The sequence below is a fragment of the Oryza glaberrima genome, chromosome 5, assembly GCF_000147395.1.
Source record: "Oryza glaberrima chromosome 5, OglaRS2, whole genome shotgun sequence".
NCBI lineage: Eukaryota > Viridiplantae > Streptophyta > Magnoliopsida > Poales > Poaceae > Oryza > Oryza glaberrima.
In genome coordinates this window covers 19,294,022-19,311,669 of record NC_068330.1, presented here as the reverse complement: position 1 = coordinate 19,311,669, position 17,648 = coordinate 19,294,022, and the positions used below count along the sequence as shown (strand labels likewise).

Below are 17,648 nucleotides of genomic sequence, written 5' to 3'. Positions count from 1 at the left end.
AAGTTTTTCTTCAAACTTCTAACTTTTCTATCACTTCAAAACTTTTCTACACACAAACTTCCAACTTTTCCGTCACATCGTTCCAATTTCAACCAAACTTCTAATTTTGACATTAACTAAACACAGCCTAGGAAATGTTGCGGAAGCTTTTGACGATGCGATGTGAGGACGGCGAGGGCGTACGGACGAAGGCGCGCATCACGTGGCCCTCGCCGGAGGCGGAAGCCCGGCCGCAGGAGGGGCGGCGCTGCGTCATCAGGGGGCTGATGGATGATGGGCTGTGTGGCGGGATTCGGCGGCGCAGCTCCGACGGCTAAAACCCACGCGGTGGTGGCTTGATCAAGGTAGGCCCATATCGCTAGCAGTAATCGCGATCCATGACAAATTGCATCGAGGAATATATTTTGGGCCCGGCTTTATTTTGGATCTGGAAACGAACGCATGATGGAAACCTAACAAATTTCTTAGCCTGGCTTTTCATGATGGAAAAGTCTATTTTAGCTCCCTCGAGTATACCTCCAATCTAATTCGTGCCCCTAAACACAATATCGTATATCTTGCGGTTTGAAGAGTGGTTTGGCAAACTATCGAAACCGTTGTGGTTTGACTCAGAGTGGTTTTCATTGACGTGACTTATTGACTAGGTCTAATTGATTGAGTCAGCATGTGAGGTCCACATGTTAGTGTCACCGGCTCTTTCTTCTCCTCTCATCCTTTTATGTTCCTTTGTCCTCTTTTTCTTTCCCCACATGGGCACATAGCGATGACGCCGACGAGCTCGATTGGGGAATGGTGGTTGACGGCTTTGGCGGGCCAGGAGCGAAGGAGAAGGCATGGTAGAAGGAAGGGGAGCGGCCCCTAGCATAGCCTTCCGACCACGTCGGGGTTCCGTCGCCGCCATCGCTCTCTCCCCACGAGCCTCTATGCTGCCTTCTCCTCCAGCATTGGTAGTATCATCTGTGGCTACAGCCGTGACCTGCTGGCTGCCACTCTATGCGACGATGATGCAGTCTCATGCTCGCGGGGGCCCATCCCTTCTCCAATGGATTTTGCGATCAAGCTCGCAGAAAAGCATCTTCCTCTTTGCGCTGCCCCACCGCTTTACCTCCCCTTCGACAATACCGGCCCTGTTGCAACCACTAGCCTCGGGTCCCTCCCTTGCTCGATCCATCTCCGACTCATGGGCCTTATTGCTTACCGTAGCAGAGAGAGGAAGAGGAGGAAGAAAGAGATGTGGGCGGCTTCTGAGAGGAGGCTGTTGGGCTACAGGCTAGTGACTGCAGTAGAAACCGACGTGAAGGGAGGTCAATCAGCCTCGGCCCCCATCGCCGGCCCCTCCTAGATATGGGATACGGTGGGCCCCTCCATCCTGCACACTTATGTTGGAAAGATGTTGCATGGGCTTGCCAAGCTCTGGATGCGTGACTGACCACAAATTTTATCACAGGTTTGTTAGTTACCGCTGCTTTTATGGAGTCCAGCTATCATAGTAGAGATGACGACATGCCAAAGTGGTGTGGGCGCATTAGGCGGGACTGGGCCATCACCGATTCCCCATCCACCTCTTTGCCATCAACAACTACCTTCGTAAAAGGAGAAGAGAGAGATGGGGGAGAGAGGAAGGAGGAAGACAGAGGAGAATAGTGAGGATGATATATGGGCTCCATATAGTATTCTCAATTTTCTTGTTGACTCGGTGTTTTTGACTATGGTCAATATGCCATGTCAACCAATATTATTCTCAATATTGTCGTAGGAGTAATTTTCTACTGGTTTTAATAGTTGAAAGAGCCGTTACACTTGATTTTACAATTGAGGATACATGAATTAGATTCGATCTTTATTTGAGAGAGTTAAAAGTGGACTTTTCCCTTTCACGATATCATGCGAAGGTATTCATTTGGTCGGTTGGAAATCCTTTGGGACGTAAACCAAACTAAAATTTAGAAAGGTATATCATGTTGTCAAGTAAGATTTCAGAAATAAAAGAACAAAAAGGAATACATGAATGCTCGTGAAAAACAGAGAACTTGGAAAATAAAGGAAAATTTCTTGTACTTTGAATAATGATAGAAACACATCACATCCTACAATTGGGAAGTCGCTAGCACGCGAGATTTGCACGGGCACATAAAGATTGTTACTGTTCTCGACTTCGCCGTCTCGCAAAATCCATCACGCCGCGTCGCGGTCACACGGCTCACGGAACAGTGGGCCACCTCGCCCGGCCCAACCCCAGCTAATCGCGATCAAACGTCCCCATCTCATCTCATCCACATTCACGGCATCGCCACCTTGCCCACGTACCAGGGCCCCACCTGTCAGCCGGACATCCTTGCGCTCGCAAAACCGCCCCCCGGAAACCGGCGACTCCACCGCCCGCCAACCCAGTCTTGGACCGAGCTGAGCCGCCATGGCGACGACGCGGCCGGCGCGCAGCGACCCGCACCTGCCGCCGGAGGAGGCGGCGCGGGTGGAGGCCGAGGTGCGGGGCTACTTCGACAGCATGGCCCCCAGGCGCCCTTCCAAGCCGCCGCGGAGCGACCCGTCGGACGCCGGGGAGGGTGGGGCGGAGGCCGACGCCGACGCCGACCTGCCGGAGCTTCGGAGGCTCCGCGACCTCGAGGCCAAACCCCAGGTTGGCGATCTGTTCGTCCTTGTGGAATTCTGGTTTTGTTAATTTGTTGCTGCTGAATCGATCGATGTGAGCGTGCTGTTTGGTACTAATTGGTACTGACTGTTGCTGTAGAAGTTGGTGCTGGACGGTGGGGATGTGAACGGGGAGGAGTATGTGGAGACGCAATACTACAACGGGCTCAATTGCATCGACAAGCAACACCACACGGTAAGCTTTGTAGTATTGTTGTGCCTAACTGCCTATGAAGCCTACCAAGCACCAAATTTATAGCACGTAGATGTGGGTATGTGGGCATATACTAGTTCTTTAGAGAAATTTGATATACCAGTAAAGAATTTGTTAGTAATATTTTCAGGACCTTTTTGTTTTATGAGATCAAATACCTGTCGATAAATAACATGTTACCTAGTCTTCAATTGAATGGCTAGAATTTTCCGAGAAGACGCATGTTAGTCATAAATTCGTTAGAGAAGAAAGTTTGTTTGCACGAGAACCTTAAAAAAGACTTGAGCACCATAGCATTTCCCTTGAAATACTATCAAATAATGTTATAACTGGCTGCAAGCCTGCAACGAACCGTCATTGCAACCAAAGTGCTCAAATAAGCTGTATATCTGTCGATTCTGGTTCCCAGTGCGATTCCGGAACACTGGCCTTCTTGCACAAGCATTTCTCTTAATAGACTCTGCTGTCTAGCCGAATGCATACACAAATCTGGAGTCTTTAGTCTGTCATGAAAATTAAGTATAGTGTAGTCTTCCCCTCTCAAAACAACTTACATGCTAACCATTACATACCTAAACTCATTGCCGTGCATTTTGTTGCCACTTGCCAGTAATATCTTGTGCATTTCCGAAGCCTCTTGTATCTAGCTAGCAGTTCATTGCTCACTCCAGTACTGGCATGGAAAACATAAATATAGTTTAGGCCCTGCAAAGAGAACTAATGGTTGATGATTGTTAGGAATTCCAAAGTTCTGATGTGGAGTTCTTGTGTCACATGTGATGGTTCATATCATTCAGATCAGGGGCACTAACATGTGTACCTTATATCCTCGCAAAAAAAAAAAAAGCATGTGTACCTTATATAGAATACATTTCCATGAACAACAGATTATCGATTCTAATTTCACCACCATGCGCATTCTGTAACAAAACGACAATACTCTATGAAATGGTTGAGTTAATTGTTATCTTTACAGACTGGTACAGGGTTTATCAAAGTGGAAAGACCCAATGGTAGCTCCTTCAACGTGACAACCATTGCCTACTCATCTGACAGCATTGTCCGCTGCACGAGCAACCCTGCAACAAATGATTGGATACCATCCTCAGAGACGGTATGGCAGTAAAAATGTATGTGGACTAGCCAATACCGAGTTGCATATGGTCATCTGGTGACTTACTAATCTACTGTGTTCCTTTTCCAGGTTATTCCAGTTTCAAACAAGCCTAGCAGGAGTGACTCCTGAGTCCTGACCGGGTTCCCTTCTGCTGTATGAATCTTTTTATAAATCATCTGAAGAGAATAAAGAGCACATAGAGCAGCCACTTCTGTATATCGGAGGAACTCAGAGAAAGGTAGAGAAATGAAAGCGCTGCAACTGCAAGGTTTGTAAGGCATGAATCTGTCCTGCTCTTCATCGTGTTTTATGTGAACTTGTCGTATGCAACTTCACTGTTCATACTCAAAACTCAGTATCATGAATGATTGGTGTAACCGTGTAAGTGGATAGAGTACCAGTTCTGTCAGTTTTTTCTCTTTGCTGTAAGGATATTTTCCGTGTGTCTATGGAAAATGGGTCATTGCCAGATAAAAAGTTCTGTCAGCTTATGGTCATTCTGATTTCGAGCTAGGAAATACCAAGAGGATATGGGATGATCCGGTGAATAGCCAAACGTGTACAGGCCAAATTTTAGCTGGGCCGGACGAAGGATTGGCCTACATAACCCAAAGCGAAGAATCCCACTCAATCCACCGGCCCACGTTTCTCACCCGAGAGCAACGGACGCACGCGCCCCCCACCACACATACCACATCCACGGCCGAAACGTTGCATTCGCAGCCATGGATTTGCGCGACGCCGCCGACGCCGCGCAGTCGGCCGCTCGCCTCTTCGGGTCTTCCATCGCGGCGCCACCGGCGGCGAGCCAGCATCCCCCCCGCGCGCGCGCGCGCGCCATGGGGGTACCGCCGCTCCACGCCCCTCCCCGGCGCTTCCTTCCGCGCGCGTGGCTCGGTAATTTCGTCGAACACCTGAACCGCGTATGAGCGGCTCCACCCCTTTTTCCTGTATTAACGATTTGCTTCCTCAAAAGTAACCGCGGTTGCACTCAATTTTACACCAAAAATGGCAGTCAATCAATCAATTTCAATCAACATCTGTTTATTGGTTTCCTGGCTCAGCCATAGGACTAGGAGAGAAACAATGGTGGAAGTACTACACTTCGAGATTTTACACGAGGGGTAATGTCATCATCTCAGTCAAAAATTAGGTCGCCTGTGGCGTAGGTGTTGTAGAAGACGGTGGCGCTGAAGTAAAGCACCGCCGTGAGGGTGAGGAAGGCCTGGAAGGATCCTAGCCACTGCACGAAGTAGCCTGTTCCTATGGTGCTAACTATGGCGGCCACTGTCCCGATGCCGTTCGTCAGTCCTGTTCAAGCAGAAGAAGATATGTCAGATTTCAGGATCCAAGGAGTGCGTTCATTTGGTGTGGGTCTTGTGTACAGCTGATCGAGTTTGTGGACTCACCGTGCAGAGATCCAGCGTATTTGGGAGCAATGTCCTGCTCGAACAATCAAGAAGAACACATTCCGTCAGATAGGGTACAATTGCAATTGAGATGGTGAACAAGAAGAAAAAAAAAGGTTGTTCGAGTTAAGGCGGAATCTGGTATGAGCAGGGTAATGCAGGAAACACTACCTGTACATTACAGAAGTATCCAGCTTGACTGAAGGAACTCAAGCTCAGGGCGATGGTCATGAGGACTGCTGCAACTGATGGCGTCTGGGCAAATCTTAAGCAAAGCAGTGAAACGCCTGGCCCGATAAAACCGATGGACTGTACCAAGCATGAATAGAGAACAAAATTGTGGTAAGTTGTATGTTTCTGGCTGTGCTAAGCTATCAGTAACTTCCAAGTGCTGCACAAGTCTAATTTCAGGTGTTGCTGTTACCTGCATAATCTTCCGAACTAATGCAACAGAGAAACCAGATTTGATCAGGAAATCTGCAGAAGCTCCTGCGACGTAACCAGACAGAGCCATGACTGCCCAAGGTATGGCACTGAACCATGCTGCTTGTTTTAAGTTGACATTATAAACCTGTTGTAGGATAGCAGTCAGGAATTAGCTTAATAGCAGCGTTGTCACAGTGACCAATTTGAACACCTTAGACAACATACCGTTTTAAAGTAGACAGGCATCCATGATAGTAGTACAAAATAGCCCTGCATAGTATTTCGAACTCACGGAAGTTAAAATTTAGATAGATATGTCAACACCAATTTGTAGATCACTGATTTATCAATCTTACCCAGTTGTTGACCACATTAGCTACAATGATGGCCCACATTTCGATCTTCGACAGAATTTCTCGTAAGGATGGGAATTTGCTACCCTGAATTTTTGATGCACTTCTTCCGGCTAGGATTAATTGCAGCTCAGATTTGCTTATTGTACGACTGTCAAGAGGGTCACTTTCAACATTGAACAACCATACAGAAAGCCACAAGTAACCAAGTGATGCAAAGAAGGCAAATGTCCCGGCGAGGCCTATATGTGACATGATGATCGGTGTTGCTAAGAAACTTATGACATTTCCAAGATGGAATCCTCCCATAGAAATGCCAACAGCAGTAGCACGTTCATGTGTTGGGAACCACCTGTTTTGTGTTCAAAGTGAGATTGAAAGCCCGAAATGAGATTGTGTTTGATTGCATCAATAAATTCTTGTCCAGAATCTCTAATCTCTAACAACTAGAATTGGCATCACAGAAAATAATATAGAGCAACTTACTTTGGTAAGAAAGTGCTCATTGTTGGAAATGCAACACCTTCCGCAAGGCCAAAGAGAGCACGTATGGCAAGCAACATAATTGTGGATTGAGAAGCAGCCCATGGAGTGAGGAAAGTGGCCAAGGACCAGAGGGCAGCAGCACCTGCCATCACCTTCTTCCCTCCATATCGGTCTGCCAAAGCTCCCCCAACCATGGATGAGAAAACATATCCCCAAAGAAAAGATGACTGTACAGGTGATGAGAAGATTAACCTCAAGTCAATCCATCTGGAAATCATTAATCACGCATGACATAATAATAAAAGAGCAAGCTGTGTTTGTTCTGGCCTAGTTAGTTATGCACATTGACAATTTCATATAGAACCGGTAGTGTTACAGCATATTGGTTTTTACGATGACTTCTTTATGTGAACCTCCATCTAGTCAAGACATTGTTGCCCAAGTGTATATACAATAAGCATGCACAAATTCTTTTGCCGTTCTTTATTTGAGGGAAACAATTTTTTGTTATCGAATGACTTCAAATGTTGCAATGGTATTTAAGGTAGCTGGTAATTTGTTATGAAACATTCATGTTCTGTCACCAAGTAAATCTGAAGTGCTGAACTCCATCACCAAAAAAGAGGGGCAATGCTTAACTCAGTTGGGTTGCATGTTTTAGTATTCCAGTTATCAAATTCCAATATTGCCACTATGAGGAGATATTGGTATTCGATACCACCTCAAGTTGCTCCCTGACCTTTATGCCTGCACAGATTGGTTTCTTCCAAATTGGTACCCTACACTATCTATGTGGAAGCCACTAAAGCTAAGCATATATCTTATAAATAGAAAACTGCATCACGATTCATGTGTGAAGCACATAGCAAATTTCATTTCAGGTTCCACTCTCAAAACAATCGTATTAAGATAACTTGGTTGCTACACGGTTGCACTGGACCTGCACACAGAAAGGAGCTAATACCCTGGACTGCCATAATTGTCTGTTTGTGCTACTAATTGTAATGTTCCGGTCATTCTCTTGTCGCGATTGTGACGTTGATGCTTCGTTGACTTTGTTGCTATATGATGAACTAATTATGGTTTTGGACATTTTGTTGCTAGTGACAGAGCAGAGATTCTTGCCTAAGGTTCGATGAATTGGAACCTGTGCGATGTGCTACTAATGGTGAAGTGAAGTGAAAGAGATGGCATGAACTGGGAAGGTAAAGAAGACCCCGAACCGAGTACCTGGACGATGCCCAAGAAGGAGCTGGACCAGCCGTACTGCGCGGCGAACGGGACGACGGCGACGGACATGACGACCCGGTCGGCGTTGCAGAGCAGCATCACGGCCGCCACCAGCGCCACCACCTTGGCCCGCTCCGGCAACGCCGACGCCGACGCCGCCGGCACGCTGGCCACGGCGGCGGCGCCGTGCCGGACCCCCTCCATGCCGGCGCTGCACATGGCGGCGACGGCCCGCTCCCGCTGCCCGCCCCTCCTCCCCCACCAACCATCGCCAACCGAACCAACGACACCGCTGCCCCTGCCGCTGCTACTGGCGCACCCGGCATCCCTGCACCCATCACCACCACCTGCGGCCAAGGACGAGGAAGACGAAGAGCAAGATATCCTCAGGCCTCTCGGCTCCAACCCGGCCGCCCCGACCCTCGCGGATCTGTACTTGACCGGGCTCACCGCCGCCGCCGGCTTCACCGACACGCACGACCTGATCGACGCCATGCCCCCCCCCCCCCCCCCCCCCCCCCCCGGCGAGACAAACCCGATCCACCAACCAACCAATGGCCAGCAACTCGGTAGCGAGAGGCGCGGGGGATCAGAGGCGGCGGCCCATGGCAATGGGAAAGAGAGCTAACCGATCGACCATGTGCGTGCGTGCGTGTGATCGCCCGGTGGATGGGTTGGTATAAATTAGGACTCGGCGAGGACGAACGACGACGGTGAGGAGCTGGACCGTGGGGGGAAGGTGGTGGCGGTAGGTGGCGGATGAGAGAGCAGCGAGCCACAGCCCAGCCAGCTACGGGGAGAAAGTGAGGTTGGTTCGTCAAGTGTAAGCAAGTAAGCGTAGCACGAGTAGATTTAAAACGAGGGCTCGTGTTGGTGGGATTTGGAAAGGGTCAAGGATTGCGGGGACGAGCGATCGGTAGCCGAGCCGCGCCGAGTCGCGCCACCTACCTCGCGCGGCCGAGGCCGAACGAAGAGCGAGCGAGCGAGCGAGACCGCCGTCTCGTTCGTTCGGCGTGACCGTGGTGAGAAACTGAGAATGTAAGACCGGCCAGGTGGTGGACTGGTCTTTGTTAGTCTTACCTACGTTTCTGAGTGGGGAGGTCAGGAGGAGGTGGCGGACTGGCCGAGTGCAGCCGGTGATACACGCGCGCGCACCCTTGTCGTGTGCGACCAGCAGCGCGCCGGGGGGCTGCTTGGTGTGGACTCTGGAGTTGTGACCGCCGTCCAGTCCTCCTTCATTCAGGGTGTGTTCGCAGACGCTGGTTTCCAACCGGCTACGGTACATACGGAAAATAGAGCGATTCATTAATTAGTGCGTGATTAATTAAGTATTAGCTATTTTTTAAAAAAATAAATTAATTTATTTTTTTAAAGCAACTTTTGTATATAAACTTTTTTAAAAAATACACTGTTTAGTAGTTTAAAAAGCGTGCGCGCGAAAAACAAGGGAGGGAGGGTTGGAAAAAGAGACATCCGAACACAGCCAATTTGCTTGGAATCCTATACCCTTTAGACAAGACAGGGTACTTCCTTCGTCTCATAGAAAAATCAATATCCAGCCATAAATTTTTAGATGTAACCAAAGACAAAGACAGGTACTTCCTCTGTCTCATACAAAAAATCAATATCTAGCCATAAATTTTTAGATGTAACCAAGACCAGACATGTACTTCCCCGTGTTATAAAAAATCAACATCGGAATTTACTTTTTTTATGAGACTAAGAAAATATATAAAAAGATAAATATTCCCTCTATCCTAAAACGTATGATGGTGTTGATTTTACCCTTCGTTTTATTAAAAGTTACATAAATATTATTTATTATGCTGTGACTTGATTTATTATTGAAGAAACTATTATCTTAAGTCATACTTTATACTAAATTTTTAAATATGATATATGATGATTAAACGTTATAGAAACAAAAATCAACGATTATAAGGACGGAGAGAATATAGATTGGCATCTTGTTGGTCTGCCACCGCGATCATGTCGCAGTGCAAAGTTGCAAACAGATCTTGCTACCTCCGATGCCGGTCTAAAGCGTTTGTTCTTTTCGGCATTTTCTGTTTCTGGCGTACTACTCTAATTCTGTGGAGTCTGTACACGTCTCACATGAATCTATTTCATAAGGATATTGGGAGTACATGGCAAATTTCACGCTCAGGTAAGATCACGTTTTATATTATAATGCAAAAAGAAGTTCAACGATTAGGGCATGAATTTCAAGTATGTTCGTATTTCGTAACCTCGGGGTTTCTCATATACTCCTATATTGTTTTAGATACTCTCTCTATGTATAAATATAAGCACTTTTAGAATAATAATAATACAAATATTTTTAACTTTACCTATTGAAAGAAAAAAAAATCATAACAACCAATGACATAGAAATGATGTTGATAGATTTATCGTTAAACAAACTATCATAATATGCTGATATTATTTTATTTGAAATAATTCAATTTTCTATCATAATATGCTGATATTATTTTAAGTCATGGTCAAAGGAGTGTATTGAAGACCATATTAGTAGCGTATCTAAAATAGTGAAAACAACGAGCTTTCTTATAAATTAGGCAAATTTTGCTACAGAATATCACAATTTTGTGGTTTAAGCTCAGGGACACCGTGAAAGTGAAGTTTTGAGGGAAGACATCCCATAATCGTGGATATTTACTGATGGACACTGCGTCGTCTAAAGGATACTTGCTGTGCTGACGTGGCGGACGGAAGTCCAGTTTTTTACGTGGTCGGACGTAAATACCCCTATGCCACGTCAGCAAAAAAAAAAGTCCTCCCGTCAGGCCACTCCCCACCGCCGCCAGCTACCTCTTTCACCTCTCCGCCGCCGCACCAAGCCGTCGCCACGCTTGGCCGCTGCCGCCACGCGCGGCCACATCTCCCGCGCGAGCACCACCCGCGCGCCACTGCTGCTTTGCCACCACGATTGTCAGCACCTCCGACCTCCATCTCCGCCCGGACGAATCGCCACCGCGACCGCCGCCATCTTCGTCTTGCTTGGGGCCACCACCACGCTGCGAGCGCCGCCCCCGCGTGCGGCCAAGCCGGCCCGCACGACGCCTGTCGGCGGAAGTGGAGCTGCTGCCTCGGGCGGTAGCCGAGTGGTGGAGCGAAGACGGCGGCTGCATCTGGCTCGCGCCGCCGCCGCCACCTGCCATTGCTCTTGCTCCCGCCATCGAGGTAACCGCACGCACAAAAGTGTTTGATCTAGTACAAACAATGATGAGTGATATACAATAATCTGCGAGTTGATTAATTAACCAAGCCTAGCTTGATTGATGCAGGAAACCAAAGAGAGAGCCTAATGTGCCTATGCCGCATGTGCAATTAACATGGGATGTTGAGCCTAATATGCAATTAACACCAGCAGCGGCTCGCTCTGGTATGAGCTTGCCTACGCCGAGGCCAAGGGGCGCGTCCATCGCGGCCACCGTGTCTGGCAGACCGGCTTCGGCTCAGGCTTCAAGTGCAACAGTGCCGACTGGTGCACACTCCGCGACGTGCCGCCTGTGTCCGCCTTCGTCACGGCGGCGTCGCCCATGGCCTTGCTCGGCGGCTTGTTCGCCACCGGCGTCACCCGATGCTGTCGCCGTCCGCCACGCTGCCTCCCCATCCACCCGACGCTGTCAGGCCGCCGCCGTCGCCTCGGCCCGCGCCGCTACGGCCGGTCGCTTGCCTCGCGCGCCTGCCATCCCGCTCAGGCGCGCACGCGCGTGGGGAAAAAGGGAAACGAGAGGGAGAGAGATGAGGAGGAGAGATCGAGAGGAGAAGAAACCGAGAGAGAAGAAAAAGAAGAGGAGGGGGACACTATCAAGTGGGCCCCACATGACCTTATTATCTCTTGCGCAGGGGTATTTACGTCCGACCACGTCAAAAAAGGGCCTCCCGTCCGCCACGTCAGCACGACAGACGGCACAGTGTCCATGGGCAAATGTCCACGATTATGGGATGTCTTCCCTCAAAACTTTACTTTCAGGACCCTGAGCTAAGACCATATAATTGTGATGTCCTATAGCAAAATTTGCCTATAAATTACTACGTATTACGCCATGTCATCAAACAAAACCGTACCATCTGATTTTTTTTTTCCCCTAGAGGTCTCTAGCAGGCTTCCGGTCTATAATCTTTTTCTGAACTTGTGCTATTTCCAATAAACTACTGTACTATCTAGCGACAGGCCATAGCATGTGCTCAGAGCATATTGTGCAACATTTTGAACATATATAACGGAGTATTAAATATTGACAAAAAAATAATTATACAGTTTGAGTGTAAATTGCGAGAAGAATCATTTAAGCCTTAATGCGCCATGATCTAAAAAATATAGTGCTATAGTAAACATTTGCTAATGACAGATTAATTAGGGTTAATATATTTGTCTCGCAGTTTACATGCGGATTATATAATTTGTTTTGTTATTAGTCTACGTTTAATACTTTAAATATGTGTCCGTATATCTGATGTGACCTGTCAATTTTTTTTACCGGTGGAGCTAAACACAGCCATACTACTACTCCCTCCGTCCTAAAATAAGTGCAGTTTTGCACTATTCACGTTCAAAGTTTGACCGTTCATTTTATTTGAAAATTTTTTATGATTAGTATTTTTATTGCTATGAGATGATAAAACATGAATAGTAATTTATGTGTGACTAAATATTTTTAAATTTTTCATATAAGACAGACAGTCAAACGTTGTGCACAGATATCTACGGCTATACTTATTTTGGGACGGAGGTAGTACTTGATTTGATTTGGGGATTTTGTGTCATAGCTGCCCCACATATGATGAGCTGGCGTGGGACAACAATACATCCTTTCTAGAGCGCACATCGGCAAGGTCTGGTCTAATTCCCATCTATTGAAACCACTTGTTGCACTGCATACAGGTGAAGAGAACCACAAGCTCTTCTCGATGGCCCGCTAATCATACAAACAGGTTATGTCAGTGCTTATAGTCGCGCAAAGCGTGTCTGAGTGGCTAGTTAGGCGGTGGAAGAAAAAAACCTAGCCCAAGACCCATGCATGTAAAGAAAAAAGAAAAAAAACCTGTGAAGAGAAGTATGCGAAAAAGGAAAGAAGCCCATGATCAATTATGTACTTAAGTTGTTTTAAGTATTTCTTTAATGTTAGTTGGATTACACACATCCAAAATCCTAGATATGCCACTAGACCATATTAGTTGAGACAAGAGTGCTTATATTTGTAGATAGAGAGAGCTATTTCTTTTTCCTGTGGTTCGTATTGAGCGACTTGGCACTCTAATATCCAAAAGCACGTACATGATCATGGATAATTTAGTATTTGCATGATTAAAAGCACGTCACCAGCCGACGCAGATGTGATGGATAATTCAAGATAACGAGTTAACGACGCAATAAAGGTACCATAACCCAGAGCATCGCATTATACACCATTCGTTCTAAAATAAACCAATTTAGAATTAAAATATAAAGTTAGATAGTATCTCATCCAACTCTAAATTGATTTATTTCAGAACGGAAGGAATAGTCCATTGCAAAAATTTTCGAATGCATTCGTCGGAGGTTTGAGAAAGATAGTGGTGCTACTGTGCTAGTATTCTTCACTGAATCATAGTACAAGTGTACAACACAAGATAAGGTTTTAATATGCCAATGGCCAAGTTTTTTTTTGTTTAGAGAGAGTACCAATGGCAAACTGGTCAGACTTGCCATAGCCAAGTCCATATTACAACACAAGAAAACACCATATTGGGCATTGCCCATTGGGCCATTTTTGCTTGAAGAGCCCAGAGAGGAGTTTTTCATATATATATATGGAAAAAGTAAGAATTACCCCCTGAACAATTGCGACAGTATGAATTACCCCCCCAAACCACAAAACCAGACATATTACACCCTCAACTATTCATACCAGACATATAACCCCCCTCACACTGCTTTTGACCGGTTTTGACTTCAACTTGTACACGTGGCGCCAACGTGGCAATCCAGTCAGAAAAAAAGTATCCGTTGGGACCCACCTGTCATAACCCTTCATCAATCCAATCCCCTCTCTCTCTCTCTCTCTCTGTCTCGCACACGCGCTCGGACAGCTGGTAGCGGAGGAGGCGCACACTCTCAGACGACCGGCGGCGGAGGCGGAGCTCGTCGAAGGCGGAGATCGCCCGCGTGGCCGGCGGCGGAGGCGGAGCTTGCCTCAGTTGCCTGGGAGTCCGGCGGCGGAGGCAGAGATTGCCCAAGCAGCACTTGTACGAGGAGCACTTGTACGATAGGGACACTGGCAACTGCACTGCCGGCGTTGACTTCCACAAGTGCAGCCACTTCGTCTTCATAGTTAGGCTCAACTTCACCAGGATCGGCTGCGCCCTCGCCGAGTGCTTCAACGGCGGCGTCTTCATCACCTGCAACTACTACAAAGACGAGGACCAGCCGGCTGCCCGTCCTACCTACTCCTAGTTGCATGATATGCTCTTCTTCTCTCTCTCATCAACACCTTACTTGCTACCTGCCTGCCTGCCTCATGTACATACAGCTGCCCGAACCACCGCCGACGCCGCCGCCTTCTTCGCCCGGACCGCTGTCGCCGCCTTCTCAGCCCGACCACCGTCGCTGCACTGGAAAGGATAGGGAATCAGAAGAGAAGGAGAGGGGAAAGGGATGAGCGGCGGCCGCGGCCCTCCTGTGCAGCTCCATCTCGTGCGTCGCCGTCGTGGACGCGGCCACCGACATCGTCCTCCGCTCCCGCCAGGACGCCCTCCGCCTCGAGTGCGACTCCCTCTGCCGCGACGCCGCGCTCTTGCCACACCCGCCCCCGCCGCGCCCGTCGCCCGCTCTCCGCCATGCCTGCCACCCGCCTCACCCATCGCTGGCCACCTAGTCGCCACTCCCGGCGACATCTGAGAGAGAGAGATTGAGAGGAATGGAAAGGGGAAAGAGAGAGGTGGGTCCCACCATGTTTTATTTGTTTTTGGCTAACAAGCGGGTCCCATATCTTTTTTATTTGTTTTGCTGACTTGAGTGCCATGTATGCATCCACGTAGGATCAAAACTGCCCTGGATCGACATAAGGGGGTAATTCATCCGGTTTGTAAAGTTTAGGGTTAAAAATAACTGGTATTAGAGTTGAGAGGGGTAACTCGAACGACCGCGATTGTTATTTTTTCTATATATATATCTTGTTGAAAGCCCACTCAAGGTAACAAGCTCTAGCGCTCACATATGCTGATCAATTCTCTCATCGAAATAGTTGACGACCCGGTTTGGAATGATGAATTTTGTCACGATTCACTTCAGAACAGGTGTAAGGGGTCTGAACACCTGTATTCATTTACGTCTGATCAACTCCTACCAAAATTTAATACTCTAGTAGTACTAAATTTTTAGTATTTGACACCTGTTAAGGGCATACTATTAATTGTTGTACATTTATCAGACATACTGTTATCCATAATCGTTAGAGTATGTCTATTTTAAAATGCATTCCGTCTTTACTCATCCGCAACTACACCAACCAAGGCGAAGCACTCGTTGCGACGTTGCGTTACACCGGAGGAAATGTGATTCTGTGAAGGCATGAACAAAAACCCCAAGTCACTGGCACTCTCGCTGTGATGAAAACGTGAAGTCTGAAATGATTTGAAGAACTGTCTCACTGCGATCACTCATACATGGGATCAGCCTTACGTAGCTTCGAAGAAAATCCTTACAGGTGTTCTAACATGGCAGCATGGCCTGAAGAACAGTTTCCCATGGCTAACTCAACTATGCTATGATCAATCTGACTTGTCATTTTTACGTCAATACTACATTTTTGGCACGAAAGAGACAGCATTTTCAGACAAAGCAAGAAAACCACTTGGAGAAGAGTTTTGCTCCCATCCAGCAGGTACCATCGGGACTGTCCGGTACCAAATCCCAGCCATTCAATCAGCGAAATCGGACGGTGGAAAATAAGTGGTACCTCTAGGTACAAATTTGCCCATGAGGAGATATCAAAAAATTTCGAGTGGTGGAAGGGTAAATTTGTCTTTTCGCGTAGGAGTGTTCAAGGGAGGCAGCGGCGAGTTGCTTCGTGCTTCGTCGGCGGCGGCAACTTGCTTTGTGGGAGGAGGCAGCGTGGCAGCGGCAAGTTGCTTCGTCGCCGGCAACTTGCTTCGTGCGAGGAGGCAGCGTGGCGGCGGCTGATCCATTTGAGGCGGCGGCGTCTGATCCGTTTGAGGCGGAGGTGGCGGCGGCGGCAAGTGGTTCGTTGCGGCGAGGTTGTGTTGGGCGCAGTGGTGGCGGGCGCGGCAGTGACCTGGTGCTGCTGGTGGTGGGCGCGGCGGTGGCCTGGTGGTGGCCGCGGTCACGAGGTAGCGGCGGCGGCTGGTGTGTGGCAGCCTTGGCTGTGAGGTGGCGACGGGCGCGATGGTGCCGGCCATGGTGACGAGGTGGTCGTCGGAGCCGGCGTTGTGGTGGCTGCAGCGGCGAGGTGGTCATGGAGTCGTCTTAGCAGACGATGTGGCAGTGTATGCATCGATTTCTTTTCATCCGATCTAAATCATTAGCTTCGGTTGGTTGCAGCAGTAGATACTTTCATTTTCTGGGCTGTATATGCTCTTCTTCTTTATTGCTTATAGGATTTGTATTGTACGATTTATTGGATGTTTTGATGAGCTCAATCGTTGCTTGTTCTCTGTGAATGTTCAAATGGCCAATACCCTCCCATATCATTTACTGATCACTGCAATTCAAGTAAGGGCGTGAATGAAGCCGCTGGTGAAGGAGCTCGCTGGTTCTGCCGCCGCGGGCGGCGGATGCGGGGCGAGCAAGCGAGCGCACAGGCGGGGGCATGGATGCGGGGCGAGCATGCGCGCGGCTCAGGCGGGCTTCACGCGGGTGGGGCTGCGCTTGGAGGGAGGGAAAAAAAGGAGATTAGATGAGAAAGCAGCGCCGCACGGAGGGAGGAAACAGAGAAAGAACGAAAAGGAGAAAGCGAGGGTGCGACTCCTTTCTCTGTTTACCGATCGTACCCTTCTAACATGGACAGATGAATTTATCTCTGTACCTGCCGGTACAAGTTGCTGGATGGGAGCAACGCTCCTTGGAGAACGATTTTGTGCTCCCCTGGGGATTGTTCCGCAGTCAACTCTAACCAGGCCAATGCTGACCCTGCAGATAGTTCATGCTACTTGTTCTGCTTCAATGTTCCCTCTTCTGCTCCAAGATCTACATGGTTCATCGCGACAGTGCATGGCGGCCGGTGATCTTGGTAGAGAGATCAGCAGAGAGCATGCCCCCGACATGTCCGACGGCCATGGCACGGCACGCAATAGGGGAGAGGTCGGCGCGGTCGTCGTCAACAACGCCGACGACGTCGAACACGGCCTCTACCGCAAGGAGATGAACAAATATTCAGTCTTGGGTAGGCAACAGTAAAAATTCAGACGAGCATGTTTTTCAGACGAATCTGTGCGTTCTTCTTCCCGCTCCCCAGCACTGAGACAGGTACTACTAGTAGTACTACTGTTACTACCATCTGGCAGTTGATTACTGCGTCTGAACCATGGATCCAAGTACTCGCCGGACGGAAAAGACCGAAACAGTTCGCCGTAATGGAAACGGGTTGGAACTCGGAGGTGACAAACTGTACAGTACAGCGCCTTCCGTGCACCGTGCACTTGTTCCGTGGATCTCTGTTCTTGTTCACCGCACCACAGTGGAGTATATCCACAGCCGAGAGAGTAGTACTACGTGTGACTGACTGCACGGCCCACGT

At 48.3% G+C, this 17,648-nt stretch overlaps 3 protein-coding genes across 4 annotated transcripts; 2 read left to right on the top strand and 1 right to left on the bottom strand.

Annotated features, from left to right (window-relative positions):
* The first annotated feature begins 2,275 nt into the window (after positions 1-2,275).
* Positions 2,276-4,427, top strand: LOC127773601 (uncharacterized). 2 transcript variants are annotated; one of them, XM_052299728.1, is made up of 4 exons: positions 2,276-2,638; positions 2,750-2,845; positions 3,840-3,993; positions 4,068-4,427. In XM_052299728.1, the coding sequence occupies exons 1-3, from the start codon at positions 2,414-2,416 to the stop codon at positions 3,987-3,989; spliced, it is 471 nt and encodes a 156-aa protein (XP_052155688.1). In that variant the 5' UTR covers positions 2,276-2,413; the 3' UTR covers positions 3,990-3,993; positions 4,068-4,427. The 2 variants fall into 2 exon arrangements, with proteins under 2 accessions (XP_052155688.1, XP_052155686.1); XM_052299726.1 differs by having other exon boundaries at positions 2,279-2,638; positions 3,840-3,977.
* Positions 4,428-4,915: 488 nt separating this feature from the next.
* Positions 4,916-8,384, bottom strand: LOC127773600 (probable anion transporter 2, chloroplastic). Its single transcript, XM_052299725.1, has 8 exons — positions 7,885-8,384; positions 6,655-6,881; positions 6,172-6,520; positions 6,041-6,085; positions 5,814-5,960; positions 5,561-5,698; positions 5,390-5,423; positions 4,916-5,291 (listed from the first exon to the last, which is right to left on the bottom strand). The coding sequence occupies exons 1-8, from the start codon at positions 8,377-8,379 to the stop codon at positions 5,119-5,121; spliced, it is 1,608 nt and encodes a 535-aa protein (XP_052155685.1). The 5' UTR covers positions 8,380-8,384; the 3' UTR covers positions 4,916-5,118.
* Positions 8,385-10,031: 1,647 nt separating this feature from the next.
* On the top strand, positions 10,032-14,347 carry LOC127774240 (pathogenesis-related protein 1A1-like). The gene is made up of 3 exons (XM_052300493.1): positions 10,032-10,051; positions 11,276-11,467; positions 14,164-14,347. Exons 1-3 carry the CDS (start codon positions 10,032-10,034, stop codon positions 14,345-14,347), a joined length of 396 nt encoding a protein of 131 aa, XP_052156453.1.
* Positions 14,348-17,648: the final 3,301 nt, after the last annotated feature.